At 49.1% G+C, this 21,253-nt stretch overlaps 1 protein-coding gene across 1 annotated transcript; it reads right to left on the bottom strand.

Moving 5' to 3' along the window:
- Window positions 1-590: 590 nt before the first annotated feature.
- Window positions 591-15,462, bottom strand: LOC125404549 (B-cell antigen receptor complex-associated protein alpha chain). Its single transcript, XM_087910476.1, has 9 exons — window positions 15,392-15,462; window positions 15,078-15,178; window positions 11,932-12,115; window positions 11,449-11,503; window positions 5,170-5,233; window positions 3,571-3,867; window positions 3,247-3,365; window positions 1,158-1,226; window positions 591-1,016 (listed from the first exon to the last, which is right to left on the bottom strand). The coding sequence occupies exons 1-9, from the start codon at window positions 15,460-15,462 to the stop codon at window positions 903-905; spliced, it is 1,074 nt and encodes a 357-aa protein (XP_087766602.1). The 3' UTR covers window positions 591-902.
- Between the last annotated feature and the right edge of the window lie 5,791 nt (window positions 15,463-21,253).

The following is a 21,253-nucleotide window of genomic DNA, read 5'->3' on the forward strand; positions in this document are numbered from 1 at the left end:
AGGCTGGGCTCACTGGACAGCCAGTTCATGTCTGCTTCTCGCCTTGCCTTCTAGCTCTGTGTCCCTGTCTCTTGGGATTCCCGTGTTTCCTCTTTGCTTCATTCCTGCCCTTCACTGCCTTTCTGCATCTGCTCTTCCCATGTTAGTGCCACTGGGTCACACCGCTGTGCATCTCTCCACCATCCCCAGGATCTTGACAGAAACACTCTAAATCTGCCTAGACAAATTAACCCAGGAGGGAATTAGGTCCGACCCCCAGGAAATAATACCTCGTGTTTTCAGAGTTTAAATATGCATAATAATTTGGTAACACCCCCCTGGTTCCCCCTTTCTTAGGGACACAGGGAGGGTGAGGCCCTATAAAAAGCTAAACCAGCCCTTCATTTGGGGTGGGGACTTCCCCAAGAGACTTCCTGTTTCTTGGAGGGATGGGGGTTGGGGGGCAAGACAGACTGTCTAGTCCCAGATGTCAGAAGTAGGCAGGTGAGAGCTTAGGTCTGAGGGAGGAAGGGAGCTTGGGCTTCCTGCTCCCGGTTGCCTGGCACTGTTGAGGAACAGTCCTCATGAGATCCATGACTCCTGCCAAGGGCTGCTTTAGGAAGGATTTATTAGCACTTAAGTGGCCATGACAGATCTGGGAGGAGGGGGTGACACTAACGAGGCTGCTGTAATCAGCTCCCCTAGAGGCAGCGATTAAGGGCTCATTACCCACTGGAGAGGGAACCCGGGACAGACTTGGGGAAGGACAAGATTAGGTGGGAGAGTAGGGTGGGGTAGTCTGGAGGCAAGGGTGGGACACTCTGGAGGGACAAAGACTGGGAAGGGGAGACTCCAGGGGAAGAGAAGTGAAGCAGGGATATGGCAGGTGGGGACTGACAGCACAGCAGGATGGGGGATGTCAGTCACGGCTTTTCCAGCTGGACATCTCCAATGTGGAGACTGCCCACATCCTGGTAGGTGCCCTGGAGTCCCCTGGAGATGTCCTCATACATAGAGCAGTCATCAAGATTCAGGCCCTGCAAGGGATAGAGAGTAGATATCAGTACCCTGGCAGCTGCGGTCCCTGTTCCCAGTCAACCCCAGAGTTCTCACTGCAGACGTCCCCCCTCTCCCTGTACACCGACCCCCACTGCAGCACCACCCCATCCAGTGCCCACCTCATAAAGATTTTCATCTTCATAGTCATCTGGCATGTCCACACCAAACTTCTCGTTCTGCCACCGCTTCTGTAGGTGATGAGATAGCCTCAGTGAGCAAGGGGAAGGTGAAGGGTTTTTCAGACCCTCACACACCAGCAAGTGCTTTATCAGAAAGTAGAATGGACAGGGGGCTAGGGAGATGGCTCAGAGGTTAAGAGCACTGGCTACTCTTCCAGAGGTCCTGAGTTCAATTCCCAGCAACCACATGATGGCTCACAACCGTCTATAATGAGATCTGGTGCCCTCTCCTGGCCTACAAGGATACATTCAGGCAGAATACTTTATACATAATAAATAAATAAATAAATCTTTTTTAAAAAATTATTTATTTATTTATTACGTATACAATATTCTGTCTGTGTGAATGCCTACAGGCCAGAAGAGGGCACCAGACCCCATTACAGATGGTTGTGAGCCACCATGTGGTTGCTGGGAATTGAACTCAGGACCTCTGGAAGAGCAGGCAATGCTCTTAACCTCTGAGCCATCTCTCCAGCCCTAAATAAATAAATCTTTAAAAAAAAAGGAAGGGACATGCCCAAGGCCACATATTGGGAATCTTGGCAGATTCTGTTCTCAGATCCTCTCCTCTCTTTCTCCTTGTGGGTTCTCCTGCATCACTTTCCAAGGAGTGCTGGATATGTTTGCTACTATATTCCACTAACTTCCTCAGCTTTCTATCTAGCATGAGATGCTGGGAACTCACGAGGTGGACTAGGCTGGCCTTGAACTCCCAGAGATCTACCTGCCTCTGCCTTCTGAGTGCTGCTGGGATCAAAGGTCTAATGCCACCATGCTGGCCCGCTACTGTTCTCCAGTGCTGAGGAGTATAATAGTAAGCCGGAAGTGGCGGTGAATATCTGTAATCCCAGTCCTTGGCAAGCTGAGGCAGGAGGATTGTGAATTCCAGACCAATATGATCTATAGAATGAGTTCTGACCCAGCCTGAATTACTTAGCAAGATCCCGTCTTTTTAACCTCCCCACTAAAAAGGAAAGAGAAAACTGGTGGTGGAAGCACATGCCTGTAATGGCAGTACTTGGAAGGTGGAGAGAATCAGGCCAGCCATGGAGATAACATGTCTGAGGCTAGCCTGGACCAGGATCTGTCGTGAAAGAGAGAGAGACAGAGACAGAGACAGAGACAGAGACACAGAGAGAGAGAGAGACAGAGAGAGACAGAGAGAGAGACAGAGACAGAGAGACAGAGAGACAGAGACAGACAGACAGACAGAGACAGACAGAGAGACAGAGAAAGAGACACACAGAGAGAAACAGCATTTGGGAGGCAGAGGCAGGCAGATCTTTGTGAGTTCCAGGACAGCCAGAGCTGTTACACAGAAAAACCCTTCTTCGAAAACAAAGGAAAGGAAAGGAAAGGAGAGGAAAGCAAAACAAGTCTGGGAGATACACAGCTGGTAAATCTGTTGCCATGCAAACCCGAGGACATGAATTTGGTCTGGGCATCCTAAGTGGAAGGAATGAAGGGACTCCAGAAAGTTGCTTTGTGACCCTGCACACTCACATGCCCAAACTCTCCCACCCACTATCCATGTACACACACCGATGAGAAATAAAGAAGGGCAGGCAGGCATGGTGGCACACACCTTTAATGCCAGCAGAAGAAATTGAGAGGCAGAAATAGACAGATTTCTGGGACTTCAAGGCCAGCCAGGGTTACACGGTGAAACCTCATCTAAAAACATTAAAAAAAAAAAAAAGTTGCCTTGTGGCCTAGGGAGAAGTAGAGGCTCTGAGGGGACACTGGTCCCCTTTGTCCCTGGTCTTGGCTGCATTTGCAGGGGACTGCTCTTCAGGCAGGGCAGGAGGAGAGGGAGAAGGCATCTAGAGAGGGTCAGTGGGGACATAGTGACACCCCTTGAGCTTAGTATCACTCACAATTTTCTTGCTACATTAGGGGGTACTCTCAATCTTCCAAATTTTGGAGGAGAAACCTCAGAATCTAGAGGACCAGCTAGACACTGGGAGTCAAGGTCCAGGCCCAGGCAAGCCCAGATGACTTGTGGGGTGTCACTTGGGGAACTCACCCTGAAGAGTAGCAATGTCCCTGGCACTACTGCACAGAACAGCAGGATGATGCCCTCGGCTGTGATGATACGGTTCTTGGTGCCTTCCCCCATGTCCAGGAAGGGTCTAGGGATTGGCTCTGTGAAGACAGAGAGTCTCAGTATCCCCTCCTCTCTCAGCCATGCCCCTTGTGAGGTCAGGGAGCCCCGAAGCCACCATCTTGCCCGGTGAAAACCTGTGTGCTGCTAGTTCATGTCCAGGAGGGAGGAACTGGTTCTGCTCGCAGGCAAGCAGTGTTGTGGATGGAGCAGGGAACCCGAGGGGCAGCGTCCCTTGCTACTCACTACGCACTCGAAGGTAGGTGCCGCAGGAGAATTTCCGCTTGCCATTTTCTTCCACGTGGCAGCTGTAGAGGCCCCTGTGGCTCTTGTTTACATTGGGGATGACCAGCTCACTTCCGAGCCCCTGACCATAACCCATAAACACTGGGGGGATGGAGTTGTTGGAGTTGTACACAAAACTGTACCACCACGTGATATTAGGTTTGTTGCCATTGTGCTTGCAGGCGAGGCGGGCCTCATCCCCCAAGTTTACTGTCACTGATGGTGGAACGTCTATCTTCAGGGCCTGGCATCCAGGGCCTGTGGAGAGACAAGAAGAGATAAGTAAGTCAGACACTGGACATGGCCCTGACTGCCCCGATCCAGAGCCCTTCACACCAGTGCTCTTGGGAGTGGAGTGGTCCCGATGGTGATGACACCTCTAGAAAGAGAGTAGATGCTGGGAGAGCCACCTTGTAGCTTCTTGCCACCATTGCTCCATTGCATTTTGCTTTCCTAACACCAGCAGGGTCCTGCTGTAGAGAGCTCCCCAAACCCTCTCAGGGACTTCCCTTTCATTGGGAAAGAATGAGAGCCATTATTCCCAGCCCTTAGGAACCTCCACTGGCCCTGGGATAAGGGCCCAGTTTAGACCCAGGGTGGGCAGGGCCCAGCATCACTCCCTCTATTGGAAGAGGTGGTACTCCCCTCCTGCAGCCTCCCTGAGTCTGTCCATTTGTGCCTAGGCTGTTTCTGCCTCTGCAATTTAAATGTCAACTTAGGGATCAGGGGCTGAACTCTGTCTGGGGGGAGGGAGGTCTGAGAGACAAGGGTGGACTGGTGGCTATGGTGTCCACTCTGTGTTTATCTTTTTTTTTTTTTTTTTGAGAAGCATCTTAGCTCACTCTGTGTTTATCATGAAAGCCCCTGTTATCAGCTTCCCCAGGACCACATTGGCTTGTGGCCACCTTCCTGGACATAGCAGGAAAGAGGAAGGCCAGAAGTGAGGAAGAAAAGCTGGAGAAAGAAGAAGCTGGGCAACTTCATGGTAAAGGGCTCAGACAGCCCTTGAGCACTAGAGTGATGACCTTCCCCTCTTAAAGCCTAGGTCAGTGTGGTCACACTTGGGTGGGGGAGGGGAATGGAGTTTGATGAGACACGCCCTCCCTTTCCCTCCCTTAGTCCACACTTACCTCAGTTCCTCATTCTGACTTATGGAGACGTGATTTTGTGTTGTGGGGCATGGTGGGCTTGGGCCTAACAGTGGACTTTCCTGAGCCTCCTCCAACCCATCTGATACAGAAAGCTTCTTCCTGCCCCCCACCCGCCACCCCGCTGGTTCCCTGTTGTTGCTCCTTTTCTGAATAGGTCTCAGTAAGTTGTCCAGGCTAGCCATGATAGGATAGAACTCATTATGTAGCCCAGGCTGGCCTCAAATGCAGTATTCTTCCCTCCTGCTTCAATCTCCTGAGTTCTGGTATTACTTTAAAGGTAATGCATGAAGGTATGCATCAACCTGTCTGGCTTCCCTCAGCTTCTGGCTCCACTATCCACCCCTCCCGTCAGCGGTACCCCCAGCCCCTCTGCACCCCAACGCCAGTACCTTGACTTTGGCCACATTACCTAGGCAGGCTTCTGCCAGAAAGAGAAGAAGGAAAGGCAGGACTCCGAGACCCTCTGACATTTTCTACCAGTGGGTTGGTTAGTCTGGGTTGCAGTAGCCCTCGGGTACCAGATTCCACGCCAAACTCCGCCTCACTTCCTGTTTGGCCCCGGACGGAGATGGGCTCCAGTGGCCCTTATTTGCCATGTGTTTCAGGCATTGAGTGCTGAGGAACAGTGCTGCACCTGGGCCGGCCACAATTCCCTTGAGTCTCTAGTGCTGGGGTGGGGCAGAGGCTGGTTCAGGCCGCTGAACCTGCAGAAGGATCCTGGGAGCCTCAGCTTTGGCTTCAGATCTCATTAACACTGGGCAAACCTGTCAACTCCCCCGACCCTTTTCTTTCCGACCCTACCTTTTCTCTTTTTCAGGAGAGGTTGGTCTTGAATTCACTATGCCGGTGAAAATCTTTTTGTTGTTGTTTATTTATTGTCACCTTTTATTTTTTTTAATCAGTGAAGCTTTATTTATTTAATGTACGTGAGTATTTGCTTTCATGTATGTATGCATGTGTGCCATGTGTGTGCCTGGTGCCAGAAGAGGGCTACAGATCCCCTGGAGATGGAATTGCCGCCACCGCCATCTGGGTGCTGGAAATTGAACCAGCTACTGAAGATGCCCTTGAGATCCCGAGCCTCTGCCTCTGCCTTTTCCTCACTATTGCTATTACAGATGTGGTCCACCAAGCCAGGTTTTCCTTTCATGATGTTGGGGATAAAACTGGGATCTCTTGCCTGCCAGGTGACTGCTCCACCACTGAACTACACCCCAGCCGTGGAGGGCAAAGTAGACCATCTTCCACTTTACAGAGGAGGAAACCCAGGCTCAGTGAGGAGAAGCAACCACTTTCCCGGTGCTGTCCAGTCTGTGGTGGAATGGACTCGCTGAGGGTGTGCTGGCTCATACCTGCAAACCCAGCCTTTGGGAGGCTGTGGTGTAATGAACTGAGAGGCTTGCCTGGGCTACATAAGAAACAGGCAGATGGTGTGTGTGTGTGTGTGTGTGTGTGTGTGTGTGTGACAGAGAGTTCACTGGCCATCCAGGTTAGCCAGTATATTGAGCTCCAGAGAGCCTGTTTTCGTTTTGTTTTAAAGGTGAGGGACTGGTCAGCTCAGTGATTAAGGGCACTCATTTCTCTTGTTGAGGAACTAGGTTCAATTCTTAGCATTCACATGGTGGTTTGCAATCATACATATAAATACTAAATAAAAAAAAATAACAACCTAAAAATATTTTTCTTTTTCTTTCTTTGAGACCGGTTTTCTCTGTAGCCCTGGCTGTTCTGGAACTCACTATGTAGACCAGGCTGGCCATAAACTCGGAAATCCTTTTAAAATTTTTTTTGAAGCTAGGCAGTGATGGCCCACTCCCCCCTCCCCCCAAAAAAAAGAAAAAAAATCTGTTTTATACCCAGGGAAATGGAGCGATTGAGAAGTAGTTAGGCATTTTTCACATATGTGAAGACATGGCAAGAGAAATCATTGAAATAGCTGTATTGGCATATGTCTATAATCCCAGAATTTGGGAGGCTGAGATGGATAAAGGCAAGTTCTAGGCCACCTGGTGACTCAGACTCTACCTCAGACAAACCAAACCAAATCAAAACAAGCCAGGCAGTGGTAGCCCATACCCTTAATCCCAATATTTGGCAAGCAGAGGCAGGCGGAGCTCTGTGAGTTTAAGGCCAGCCTGGTCTACACAAGGCCAGCCTGGTCTACACAGTGAATTTCAGGTTGACTGACACTGCAGACTCTCTTCAGACAAAACCAATCAAAATAACAACAAAAGAGGGCAGAGGCATAAGACCCTGTCTCAACAAACAAAGAAACCCAAAACCAGGCTGGAGAGACAAGATGGCTCAGCTGAGTAAGAGCACAAACAGCTTCTGCTGAGGACCTGAGTTCCATGCCCCACACTCACATGGTGGATTACAACTGTTTAAGTCCAGTTTCAGAGGGTCCAGCACTCTTCTGAAGTACATGTGGGCTCACGCACACATGTAACACACACACACACACACACACACAATACCTCCCCAAGTAGAAAAATAAATGAAAATAATTCGAGCTGGGCGGTGGCGGCACGTGCCTTTTGTTATGCCGAGATCAGGAGTCCCCACAAAACCAACCAGGAGACCAAGTCCTGTATGTAAAGGACTTTATTTTCACACAAGTCTGCAAATGCCCAATGTATTGCAGTGATTGGAGAGCCCCAGCTCAGGTAGAGTTGGGTTTTAATAGTAGCAAAGGTGGGGGTGGTTGAGGGATTTCTAAGGTTTAGGACCCCTGATTGGCTGACATTTATCTAGGGATGTTCTGGTGAAAAGCAATGGGTTTGTGCAGGCAGGTGTGATCCTGTCTACAATGGTTGGAACTTTAGGAATTTCCTTTGGATGGTCTGTTCCTGGGTGGTGCCTGGGTAGTCTCAGTTTGTGGTCTTTATCAGAACCAGGTATTGCCGCAGGGTAAGCAAACTGCTGAGACTCAGGCATCTATTGAGCTTGTCATGGTTGGGTCCTACACCTTTAATCCTAGCATTTGGGAGGCAGAGACAGGCAGGTGAATCTCTGAGTTTGAGGTCAGCTTTGTCTACATAGTCAGGAAAGAAACCCTGTCTTGCAAAACCAAAACCAACCAACTAAACAAGAACAAAAAGAGAAAAAGTAGACAGAGAGAGAGAGAGAGAGAGAGAGAGAGAGAGAGAGAGAGAAAGAGAGGAAAGAAACCCTGTCTTGCAAAACCAAAACCAACCAACTAAACAAGAACAAAAAGAGAAAAAGGAGAGAGAGAGAGAGAGGAAAGAAACCCTGTCTTGCAAAACCAAAACCAACCAACTAAACAAGAACAAAAAGAGAAAAAGGAGAGAGAGAGAGAGGAAAGAAACCCTGTCTTGCAAAACCAAAACCAACCAACTAAACAAGAACAAAAAGAGAAAAAGGAGAGAGAGAGAGAGAGAGAGAGAGAGAGAGAGAGAGAGAGAGAGAGAGAGAGAGAAACTAATTTGAAAGCGACTGGGGAGGAGCTGAGCAGTATAGCACTTAGCAGCTTTGGTGAGGTCCCAAGTTCAATTCTTAGAACATCAACAAAACAAAAACCACATTCATTGCAGGATTTTTTTTTTTTTTTTTGGCTTGAACAATCGTGAAACAATTCCAAGGTACATTTGCAGGAGAAAGGACATGCTGTAGTATATTCAATAGGGCAGCTGAAAGCCCCACAGAGCAGCAGTCAGCGTTAGAAATGGGGAGGAGAAGAACCCGGGTGTAGGTAATGGGGTTGACTTGTGTTTCAAAGCGCAAAATGACACTGCCTACTGTTTGGGGACAAAGGCCTGTGATAAAGACAAATGTGTACACTCTTGACTTTCACCTCTAGGGGAAGAGAAAGACTGGGGCTGGGGAAGGATTCAAATAGTTTCACACAACCTTTTTTTTTTCTTCTTTTTTCAAAATGGGGTTTTTCTCTATAGCTTTTGAGTTTCCCATTCTGAAACTCACTTTGTAGATCAGGCTGGTCTTGAATTTACAGAAATCAGCCTGTCTCTGCCTCCCGAGTGCTGGGACTAAAGGCATGTGCCACCATTACCTGGCTTTGACTTTCTAGTGTCCCCCCCACCCCAGAAGGGTTTCTCTATGTTGCCTTGGAACCTGTCCTGGCACTAGCTCTGTAGACTAGGCTGGCCTCACACTCACAGAGATCCACCTGCCTCTGCTTCCCGAGAGCTAGGATTAAAGGTGTGCACCACCACACCCAGCACTGTAGTTTAGTGTCTTTATTCCCTACTATGTTTGGTTCTGTGTTTGGGATGGAACTCTGGGCCTCTCCTGTGCCAGGCAAAGTTGTAGCTACTGAGTTACAATTGATTCCTCATGCATATTTTTTCCTATTTGTCTTTTATTATTTTTTAAGCTATTTAAGATGCTTTGCTTGCATCTATCTATCTACCTACCTACCTACCTACCTGTCGGAGAGTCAGATCCCAGACAGTTGTGAGTTGCTTTATGGGTCTCCTCGAAGAGCAGCCAATGTTCTTAACTGCTAAATTATCTCTCCAGCCCCAAAATACGGTGTTTCTCTGTGTAGCCCTGGAACCTTGGTTTGCAGACCAGTCTGGCTTTGAACTCCCTAGACCCACCACACTGGGATAAAAAGCACTTGCCACCACTGCCCAGCTGGTATTCTGTGCAGATGTCTTGCTCTTGGGTATGTATGTACATGAGTGTAGGGATCCCTGAAGTCAGAGATTTTGGATCCCCTAGAGCTGAAGTTACAGTAGTGAGCCTTCTGATATGGATGCTGGGAACTGAACTGAGGTCTCCTCAAAGAGTAGTGTCCTCAACTGGAGCCATCCTCAAAGCCATGGGTGGGGAGCTTTGCAGGGCTGCTTTGAATACTGTTTAGCATGCCTGAAGTATTTCATAATTTAAAAATAGGTCAAGTGGCCCGAATGAGTGGTACTGACTGTAATCCCAGCACTCTGAAGGTGGACACGGCAGGGGGCCAGGTCATTGGGCTAAAAAAACTATTACTTGTGCTTCAAGACCAAGATCAGCTGATTCTAAGAGTCCATTTCTCCTGTTTGGTAATAATGGCCCCCTTTTAAGAGCTTGGTGATATTACTAAGAGAGCACTCAGTAGTCCCTGAAGCAACTTACTTCCCTTACTCTCCACAACAGGCCACCTCCCTCCCACATTTAGAGGTGCCTGCTTTTAGAGGGCAGGACGCTGGAGTCCCAAGCTGTTACTCAGGGATCCTCAGAAGAGGCAGAACTCAACTTTTATCAGTAGTGGCTGCCCCCTAGTGGCTGAAGTGAAGTAGCTTATTCACGACGTGTGACCAGCTGGGCTAAAACATTCCTCTTTACTTGACCACAGAAAGGGACATTCCTGTGTAGCTTGGGCTTGAGGTGGGCTGCATGGGCTAACACAAGTCACATCTTCACAGCCTTGGAGCGTCCAGTTACCCAGGAACTCGTCCCTTCAAATGCTGTAGGATATCCATCCCAAGAAGCTTGCTGGATACAGCAAACTGCCTGTCCCTATGTTTCAACCCAGGAGGGGCGGCACTCATTTCTCAAGGGTTGGAATAGTCACTGGCCACTAAGCAAGATCCAGAACAGGATCCAAAGCTACATACAGACACCCGGGCTTAAAAACTCAAGGGTTCCTTCCTTCTGCAGGGAGCCAGTTTCACCTGGCATGTTGCCGATTGGGGAGGAGGAAGGTGAGGCACAACAGACATACAATATCAAAATTCAGGGCCTCCCTTGAGATAGGGCTGATTGACCAACAATTTAGCACCTGGGAAGCTGCCAGGCTCGCTTTCTGGAGAGCTCAGGCCCAGCATATTCAACTGTACAGTTACTTGGCTGTTCTGAAGTTAAATCTGCTCAATAACCACACAGGGGCACCCCTTACAGGCACCATGGCATCAGGCAGGGATTGCAGCATCCACCTTCATCCTTAGAGGATGGTAGGACAGACACACTATTATCACCACAGCTCTACTGGTGTTTTGGGATTCCCAGGGAAGCCCTGTACTGAAAAACAAAAACCAAGAAACCAAAAGCAGACACACAGACCAGGATTATGAATGAGGCAATTTATTAACCCAGCATCCTTTGTTCTAATGCTTCTTGTTGGCAGCTGCCACCTGTGAGAAGACAGAAGGATCATCAGTGAGGGGTCTAAAGGCTTTGTCACGGTTCACTACCCAGAGCCACGCCCTCTGCCCCATTACTGCAGACACCTCCAGCTTTGTGATCACACATTCACTGTTCTGAGGGGAAGGTCACTGCCAACATTTGTGTCTGGCCTCTACTGAGATCCCAAGCTCAAAGCTAAAGTCTTCCAAGAACCCCAGGAGAGGTGCAGTCTGTAGGGCAGAGAAAATCAGGCATGGGTACCTGTCAGACCCCAAGGGCTACTGTTTACACCACTGTTTTTTGGAGGCGAGAGATCACCCAACCCAAAAGGTATTGGGAATGAAGTCACTCTACAGTGACTTGGTCTGTGCCTGAACCAGTCTACCACCCCAATATCCACCTCTCCTAAATTGCTTGCATCTGGTGCCCAGTAAGTATGAGAACCAAGGTGATCTGTATGGTGGGGAGGGACACTGTGCAGACAGATACAGCTCACAGAAGTCCAAGGCAGCTTGGGTTATGCAGCAGCAGATTTTAGTGTGACCTTCTCTGGCCCATCCCTGTCCCAATGGAGGAAAGGAGCTGGTGCACCCCTCACCTGTCCGGCAATCCTGTCCAGATCTCTCTGTCCCTGAGGTGTTAGCTTGCGGCCCCTGTGCAAAAGAAAAAGAAAAATTAGTCCCTAGATGAGCACAGCACAACCCCGCCTCTTGGGGGAGGACAGAAGAAAGCAAGCACCCAGCAAGGGAACCACACTCTTCTTGCCAAGCCCCACTCGTGGCCAAGCCAGCTGCATCCTAAGGAGCTGGAAGGCAGGAGTGGGAGACCCCTGGGAGCTGACGAGATGTCGTTTGTGCAAGCATTAGATCAAAAGCCCCGAAAAATCAATTGGGCAAAGTTAACGAGCAGGCTAATGAAAGCGGACAGTCGCTAAATTACCTTCCCAGAGCCAGAGAGGTCTGGGTGAGGGCCTCATTGCTTGCTTTCTGAAGGCCCTGTACCTCCATTTGTAGGGAGGCCCAAAAGCTTAACAAGTCACAATGGGCAATGACCACCCTAGTTTAGGCACAACCCTGCATACCCATCTTGGTCCTTTTCCACCATTTTCAGCCCCTCCAGGGCTTGGAGAACGCGGCGGGCCACACTCTTGGAGCCTCTGCTGAAGTGGCTGGGCCTGACACCGTTTCTCTGCCGTCCTCCATAGATCTTTGTCATGGAGCCAACCCCGGCACCACCACGCAGGTACAGGTGCCGTGCTGTAGAAGCTGGAGGTGGGGCAAGAGGGAGTCTGAGGATCAATCTTTCTACACTCACCGTGTGCAGTGAGGCAACTTCTCACCACTTTACAGGGCAAACAGAACATACACCAAAACTGGGGCTTGACACCCTGGTTCCCCCACCCCCCGTAACTTTCCCAAGGGTGACCATCTCCACGTGCCTGTGGCAGGACAACCGAGAGGGAACTGACCACTCTACAGTACAGCTTAGCCCTGGAGACACAAGGCCAAGATCTGGCAGGGCAGTCACCTTCAGTTGTTGAGTCCTGTAAACTAGGAATCTGTCATGGAGATACAGGACTACTGTTCCTGCGGGCAGACTCCTGGTCTGTCAAACAAGCTTTGGCAAAACCTTGAACGCCATGCCCCAAGGCGTTGAGTGGTGCTGCCTGCCATTCTCTGCACCATGCTCCTCCTTCACATTCTCAAGCAGAAAATAAAAACAAGTCTCAGGAGCTATGTGACCCTGGGGCCCAGGCGATTCAACAGTCCTGCAGAGCACTTAATGACAAAACTCACAGCCCATGCACTACTACCCAGGTCCCATGCCATCTAGGCAACAAGGGACTTAGGTCACCTGGCTAGGAGGAAACAGTCTTCCTCCCTCTTAAGCAAAATCAGGCAGTCATCTTAAATCCAGCCCCACTGCTCCAGGGTTGTGTGACAACCCGCTGAGTGGGCTCCCCTGATCTGTTCATTCGCCTTGCTTCCACAGCCCGCCTCTAGCCTCAGATTTCTCTTTTTAAACCATATACCTGCCAAGATTGACAGACTCACTTGGTGTCACTTCCTATCTTCTTGCAAGGTGACACCACCAGACTCCACCTTTAATGCTCCACAACCACTACCCTACCTCCAACGCCAGAACCCATCATCTCTCTTCCTCAGGGCAGGGGACCAGGGATTAGATTAGCCTGGACACAGCAGGTGCCTGAATCTCCTGCACTACTACCCCCCCCCCCCCCCCCGTCTGCACAACAACACCAAAGGAAAGCCAACTGTCCCAGCAGGAACAGTGGCCAGGAAGAGAGGAAAACTGCAGCAAAGCTCTCCAGCTTCTCTAATGGGGATTTAGAGTCCCTTTCAGTACCACAGACACATCTGTGGAGAACCAACCATCAGCTAATTATAAGGCACTCACTGCCACCCCAAAGTCTACATGCATTTCCTTTTGATTTTTGAAAGGACGTAGAGGCTGTAAGCAGCAAGATGAAGCTTATTTCTTTCTCATTCTCTTCCTCAACAAGACCCTGGGCTCTCACACATTTTTAAGGTAAAACTTTAGGTAAATCCACAGAATTGTTGCTGAATTTTAGATGGTTAATGAGACAGGGCATTGGTCCTCAATGTCTTCCCACTGCCCTAGGGAGCTGTGCCCAGGAGGGGTTGATGTCCTTCATTGGAACTTATTTGCAGACCTTAGTTCAGGAGGCATTGTAGCTTAGCAGTGCTAAGTGCAGAGTGGTGGCCCCATCTTCACCAAGTGTCGCACGAGGAACCTTGGAGTCTTTCACCCCGACCCTTTCTCAGCCAAACTAAGGAAAAACTGCTTTCCTATTCCCAATTCACCCTCCTACTGAGAAGCCAATGGAAGTGGCTTCCTATCAGTCACTGAACTTCTCTGGTTCTAACCCATCACCTCTGAACCCCATGCCCACAGACTTTCCTCACCCCAAGACAAACATGAGCCCCCTACCTTACTGCACTCTAGCCCCCAAAACAAGTACATGCGCTGGGATTACAAGCTTGCAGACATGGTTCCAAACTCAACACTGCCCAGCAAAGATTCCATTCATTGCTAACACCTTCCCTAGCATAAACAGAGCACAGAATTCAACCCTCAGCACCTGGGAGGCAGAGGGCAGCCTGGTCTCTCAGCGAATTCCTGGCCAAACAGGGTGTACATGGTGAGACCCTGTCTCCAAACACAAGGCAGCAGTGACAGGTGGTAGTGTCACATGATCAACTGGTCGACCCAGGACATGCATCAACTCCCCAATACCAACCCTGAAAAAGACAACAATTCTGCCTGGGAGCTACAGAACACACAGCATGTCCTAACCACTCTACCCAGAGAAAACCACTCATTCCTCTTGCAATGCCAAATCCGAGCTGCGCCAACCAGAGCACTGTCAATGTCTGTGTGCTTGCTTCTGAGACGGGAAGAAGGGCTTATTTTATAGCTAGGCCTCATCACTGCATTAGGCAGGGAAGCCACTTTCCCTACATCACCCTCATCCTTAAAAAAAAAAAAAAAATTGTGTTGGCAGGTGGATGCACCGACCTTTTCCCACACTGTGGAATTGACCTTTTGGTTTTCAGAGTTGTGTTGAGTTCATGATGGTCCCTGTGCCCATGCCAAAGCCTGAAACAAAGTGGATCCCATGGACATTTGACTTAATAAACGCCAATATAAATTTATAGACGGCTTCACATTTTGAAGTGACTAGCAACTTGTTTCCTATGACCTGGTGAGTTCTCAGGAAGGGGGTCCCTTAGCAGAGACCCATATAGATGCTGTGACCTTGGCACAACCCAGCACTGATCCCATCCTGCAGAGTTAACCAGACTATAGCTTACAGAACACCAAAACATCCATACAGGAGCCATAGCTCCAGAGAGAAAAAAGTTTTCTCTTGGGCGCTCGGAGCCCAAGTTCCCTCCGAGAACAAGGAGCAGCACCCCAACTCGCCAATCTTTCAGCAGAGAATCACTTGATAGAGATGGATCTGAATTAGAATGCTACACAATGGATACCGTCAGAGATTCTCAAGTGAGCACCTGTTTAAGTAAAATATCAACAGTTTTCTTGTTCCTAGGTTTCCTTTCACGTTCAGAGATAGTTATTAGAGAATGAGGTCTGTCTCTTCCCAGCACAGTTGAGAGGGGAAGGGGTTCCTGCCTGGGGTCACCCAGCTCCCCATTCCCAGCCCAAGGCCCCAGTCCTCACCAGCTCGTGTGTAGAACCAATTTTCATCATAGGGGGCAAGCTCTTTATGTTTGGCCAGCTTGACTGTGTCCACCCATTCGGGGACTTTCAGCTTCCCGGACCTGGGACCAAAAGAATCGAGAAAGTACATTTTAGAAATTTCCAAAAAATTACTTCCGATCCCCGAAACCATTAAAAAGCAGGATAGGTGTTAGCATATGAGCTTACAGGACAACACGGAAACATAGCCATCCTAGGCCTAATTCAGAAAAGGCTAACAAGAGGCCATTCAGACAAGCCACACATTGGGGTCACAACTCCGTCCCGACACTTACTTTTTGAGGAAGGCTGCCAGAGCTCTGACGAACTCCTGCTGGTTAACGTCTTTTACAGTAACTCCAGGCATCTAGGAGGAAAGGCAAGCATATCAATAGGAGGCTTGATTCGAAACGCTGACGCGGTTTCATGTCAACAGCAACCCCGCTACTCCCTCATCCAGACCGAAGCCCCAACAACCTCCCCGCCTTTCTCCAAGTGCAGCCCGGCTCTTCCAGGACCAACAGAGCTCCTGGGTTCCCACGGCATGCGGATCACAAGTCGGCGTGGTGACCGCGTGGGAGACTCCTCCACACCCCTCTCCCTCAGCCCACGTTCCCGGGCACTCCACTCACCCCTCCGCTGCCCACCTATAACCCCTTTTGGGCTCCCGGATTTGTGGCCATCAGGCATGTCCGGGCCTGTCGCTCGCACGTGGCCGCGGCTCCAAGGGGCGGAGCGACCCCGCGCCGGGCTTCCTACGGTCCCCGGCACGAGCTCTTGGGGCCAGACAGCCCGACCCCGTGGCCCCGCGCACAGTCGGACCCAGAGCTCTCGCTTACCGTGCGGCCTCCGCGCTGCTAGCCAGGGGAAAGGGAACGACGGGGTTTCCCGGGCGCACAAGTCGGGCGTCGAGTCTCGCGAGAGTTCGGAGTGCTCGCGAGAGCGGCTAGACCAGAGTCTCCGCCTCTCTGAGGGCGAATATGGCTTCGTCTCCACCTAAATGGGAGGGCCTGTAAGAGGAAGGGGTGGAGAAGGCAGGAGAAGGGACCAGGGACGAGAGGAGGGGGGGCTGTTTCCTCTTTCCGTTTTCTCGGGCGTGTTGCGAAACCGGAGAGAGTGAGGAGAACGTGGCTTCGTTTGAGCCTTGTGTGTCTGGTGGGAGCAGGAGTGGCGGAAACTACTGAGGGCGGAAGGAAAGCGGGGTTCAGCGCGAGACCCTGTTTCCTAGTAAAGTGGCGTTTTCCCTGGCCGGAAGTGGGAGTAGTAAGGGCGGAACCGAAACGGGAAATGTAGGGAAGTGGCAAGGATGACATGTGGCGATCACCCACTTTTGTCCTAGCGCTAGTATTCGCGAGACCGGGACTACACGGAAGCCCCACCCTTCTTTGGGCGGAAATTGCTTCAGCTTATTTGCTGCTAGCGGAGTGGAACTAAGGCGTTGGAAGCGGGGGAGGAGATTAGGGCAGGGACATCGAGGCAGGGGCGGGACCTTGATAGAGGTTCCGCTCTGCCATCTAGCGCTGGAATCCGAATGCTCAACCCGTTAGTCTCGCCTCATTTGCCCCTTTAGAGACATCATTCAGGTTTATCTGTGTAACGTTATTATTTTTGTTGTTGTTGTTGTTTTGAGAGAGGGCTTCATTTAGCCAAGTCTGGAACTTTGTATTTATCCAAGGTTGTCTCTGAACGCAAGATCTCCTGGTGCGGGAGAATTATTTGTATTCTGTCAATCATGTATTTTAATAAAACGCTGATTGGCCAGGCAGGCAGTATAGGCAGGAAAGCCAGAAGCCAGACAGGAAGTAGAGGAGGTGGAGCAAAGAAGCGCCCCCCCCCCCCACCCGTCACTCCTGCCCAGACCACCGAAGAGGCAGCATGTAACTTGCCCAGCTGAGAAAGGTACGGAGCCGTATGGCTAACATAGATTAGAATAATGGGTTAAGATAAGTCATAAGAACTAATAAGTAGCCTGACCTAATGGGCCAATCAGTTTATAACTTATGGAGTCCTGTGTGTGATTTCTCTTTGGGATTTGCTGGTTGTGGGGTACCGGGCGGGACGGAAATCCCAACAAGCCGGCCCCCGTCATATTACATATGGCGCCCAGAATCCACAGAAAGCCTGAGAAAGCCTGAAAAATAATAAAGCATGGTTTCTTGGTAGCAGCAATTTCTCGGGTCTGCTCGGCTTGCTAGAGGCAAGCAAATGCTCTCATCTAAGAGAGGCTTCCTGACTCAGCTTTAGCTGCAAAACCTTGCATCTCTTTTAAGAGGTCCTGCCGCGAAGCACTTAAACAGTGTTGATGAAAAGCTGAACGTATGCTTTTCGGGATTTCAGCAGTAGCAGGAAAAAAGCTGTGCTGTTTTAAAATGCCGGCTTTCTGGGTTGTCCTGCCAGGGCAAACTCTGACTCTTTCAGGCAGGCCGGCCGACTGAGTGTGGTCTGTGAGCAGAATGCGCAGCTTGCTTGCTGGCAAGGACCTTGAAACGCCATAGAGTTGTGGCAAGAAAAATGGCTGCAGCCGGTACCTCAGCCACGAGGCTGGAAAGCTAAGGAATGGGCTGTCAAAGCCACGGCTTTAGTTCTACCGATATTGCTTAGTAAATTAAAGGCTCATGTGATCAGAAAAAGAGAGATATACAGTAAAGAGAGATTCAAAGAGTAAGAAAACCTCTAAATGGTTCACAGTGTGTTAAAAATATATACAGGATAAAAGTTAAAGTTCTTAAAGTAAAAAGAGAGTAGTTGGGTGTGGTGGTACACACCTTTAATCCCAACACTTGGGAGGCAGAGGTACATTGACCTCTGTGACTTCAAGGGGCAGAGGTAGATTGACCTCTGTGATCTCAAGGTGTGGTAGTACACGCCTTTAATCCCAATGCGTGGGAGGCAGAGACAGATCTCTGTGAGTTCAAGGTGTGGTAGCACATGCCTTGAATCCCAGGACTGAGGAGGTAGAGACAGGCAGATCTCTGTGAGTTCAAGGACAGCCTGGTCTACAGAGTTATTCCAGGACAAAGATATACAGAGAACCTGTCTTAAAAAGTAAAAGTAAAAATAAAAGAAATAGAGGTTAAAATAAAGATGGAAAATATACAGAGAATCTTGATACTATGTGCTATTATGCTCTCTTTAAATTGTTTGAATGCTGAGGAAGGAGCAACAGCTGATATAACAAAGATATTTGTTTATAAATATTTGATATAAACAAAGATATTTGTTTATAAATGCTGCTGAATTAACCCAAGATAGGTATTTTATAAATACCCTAGCTTCAAAACTGAAGTCAAAAGGTATGTTACTTTGGAGAAGAGATTTTGCTTTTGTTTCCACAGAAAATGAGAGGTTGTAGATTCATTCTGAGTTAAGAAAAATCCAGTATGATCAAGGAAGACCACCTGAGAAATCTTCAGTAGGAACAGATGGCCCAGATGTCTGAGTTCTACATCCAGAACAGATTCAAGATGCTGCCTGAGATGATCAGGACTCACAGGATACTCCAGACAGGACTTGGTTATAACTCTAAATTTTCTTTAGGTCCCCATAAGATTATCAGTGCTCCCAACCAGCAGGAAGTAGCCTGAAATACTACGCTCACATTCCCAATAAATGGACTATGGGTATTTTCCTTTGTTTAAAAAAAAAAAAAGAGGGAAATGGTGTGGAAGAATTGTCTGTATTCTGTCAATCATATTTTAATAAAACGCTGATTGGCCAGGCAGGCAGTATAGGCGGGAAAGCCAGACAGGAAGTAGGGGTGGAGCAAAGAGACTGGGAGTATTCTGAGACACAGGAAGCCACTCCTGTGCAGACCACCGAAGAGGCAGCATGTAACTTGCCCAGCTGAGAAAGGTACGGAGCCATGTGGCTAATGTTGATAAGGATAATGGGGTAACATAAGTTATAAGAGTTAACAAGAAGCCTGACCTAATGGGCCAATCAGTTTATAACCTTATGGAGTCCTGTGTGTGATTTCTCTTGGGGCTTGCCGGCTGTGGGGTACTGGGCGGGACAGCTACCCCAACAAGCCGGCCCTCATGTTACAATCCTCCTGCTTCAAGCTACAAGAATGTTGCATGCCAGGCTCTGGGTTTAGTCCTCTCCCCAACCCCGCCCTGCGTGCGCATAAAATTTTGAATGTTTGAAGCTGTGGTACCTCCAGACGATTAAATGTTATTCAAGATAAAAGAAGGAATGAGGGCCAATGAAGTGTCTAAGAAGGTCGAAGTGCTTGCCATACAAACCTGATGACCTGAGTTTGGTTCTTGTAACCCACCGTAGGAAAAAAAGAGCGAGAGAAAACCAGCTACAGATAGTTGTTTCTGACTTGCATAAACTCATCCAGTGGCACATATATGTTCACATACCACGCGTGCTCACGCACATCCCCCTATGATAAAATTTAAAATTTAGAAAAGATACTGAAAAGAAATGAGTTACTAATACTTAAGACAGGAGAAAAGTCTGGAGAGAGATGGTTCAACTCTTCCAGAGGACTTGAGTTCAATTCCCAGCACCCACACTGAAGCGGCAGTATCGTTCACCATTTGCTGCATACACCAGGCTAGCTAACTCATGAGCTTCTGGAGACCCTCTGCTTTCCATCTTGCAGTGTGATCTCTGGGGTTACAGATGTGCACTACAACACCTAGATTCACCTGGGTTGTGGGGATTCAAACTCAGATCCTCATGCTTGTATGGCAACCACTTGGACATCTCTCCAGCCACTCAATACAGTTTTCTCCCTTTTATTTAATTATTTGTGTGTGGGTGTTTTGCCTGCAAGTACATCTGTGTATGACATGTGTGCCTGGTATCTATAATGGCCAGAAGCAGGTATTAGATCCCCTGGACCTGGAGTTATTTGACAATTGTAAGCGACCATGTGGCTGCGGAACTCAAACACAGTCCTGTGGAAGAGCCGCCAGTGCTCTCAAACACTGGCCTATCTCTCCAGCCCTTACATCCTCTGTCTAATGTGTAATTGGCAAACATATTTTTTCACATTCTGTAGGCTGCTCCCCAGCCCCTATCCCATAGTTATTGGAAACACTGCTTTCTGTAAAACTAAAAGTAAGCAAAATGGAAAAGAATGGCCCGAGGGCAGGAAGTCATTTTCCTTGGGGTTTCAGTGTTGGCAGTGGAATGCACTAACTTAGGAGGGAACACCATTCCTAAGGGACTGGACAGAACCTGTTTAGTCAGTCATTCATTTTGAGTCCCCCAGAGAGAAAGTCCACAATAGGCCTGTCCTCTTTGGATAACTCTTCTGGGGGTTGGGGACATAGATTGTCACTAACACAGTGACACTAGCACAGCTTAGCACAATCAAGTCTGTACCTCCAAGGAACATAAAGGTCTGAAGAGCTTAACACAGATATTGGTGGGATAAAAGATAAATCATGCTTTTGGGAAAAGCTCTGGATCCCATGAGAGTCTACACAGGCATGACTGCCTGCTATGGAGCTTGCGACGAGTTAAGTGATGAGTCTACGTGAACCAGGAATGAGGATGGAGTAGGTGTCATGAGGTCATTTTCCTGCCTGGACTATAAGTGTGGTCAGCAGCAGGTCATGTTCTGGAGTGACCAGAATATGGATAGTCAAATGACAGAATGTGAAATGTGCCCTTGAAACAAAACCAGGATTGTTGTGGGGAGGGGTCTTGTGTGGAGAAGAGCGAGGAGGGCACTTCCTGGTTGTAAACTTATTGTCATTTCTGTAGAGTATTAAGAGAGGTTGAGACAAAAGCTCAGATCAGGCAACCTTAGGGAGCAGAACAGGAAACCGGTGTTCACAGTCCACTGGCTAAAACTTCAGGGATGCTTAGGGCCAGGAGCCTGGTGCCTCCTCAGCAGCAGGTGAAGGGAGGTGGAAAATGGAAACGAGCAGTTTGTGTGTGTGTGTGTGTGTGTGTGTGTGTGTGTGTGTGTGTGTGTGAGGTCCGTGCAGCAGTGGGGAGGTCAGAGGATAACAAACGTCCTGGAGCTGTTCTCACCTTCTAGCTTCCTGTGGGTCCTTGGGCACAGTGGCCAGCCCTTTCCCCCTGAGCCTTCCCACTGCTCTCCTGTCACTACCCTGTGTCCCGTTTCTTTGTTATGCTGCCTTTTTGCCTTTTCTTTTATCTTTTTTTGGCTGTGTGACCTTGGAACCCTGGGG

This window comes from Myodes glareolus, chromosome 1 (assembly GCF_982192425.1).
Source record: "Myodes glareolus chromosome 1, mMyoGla1.1, whole genome shotgun sequence".
NCBI classification, from domain to species: Eukaryota; Metazoa; Chordata; class Mammalia; order Rodentia; family Cricetidae; genus Myodes; species Myodes glareolus.

Excerpts from the sequence above, each read along its gene's own strand:
- LOC125404549 (XM_087910476.1), bottom strand. The coding sequence starts at position 15,462 with ATGCCTGGAGTTACTGTAAAAGACGTTAACCAGCAGGAGTTCGTCAGA. Across the intron at positions 5,234-11,448 it reads TGGACAGGATTGCCGGACAG|AAAATGTCAGAGGGTCTCGG; the intron begins GTGAGGGGTGCA and ends ACCCACTGGTAG. Across the intron at positions 1,017-1,157 it reads AAGATGAAAATCTTTATGAG|GGCCTGAATCTTGATGACTG; the intron begins GTGGGCACTGGA and ends TATCCCTTGCAG.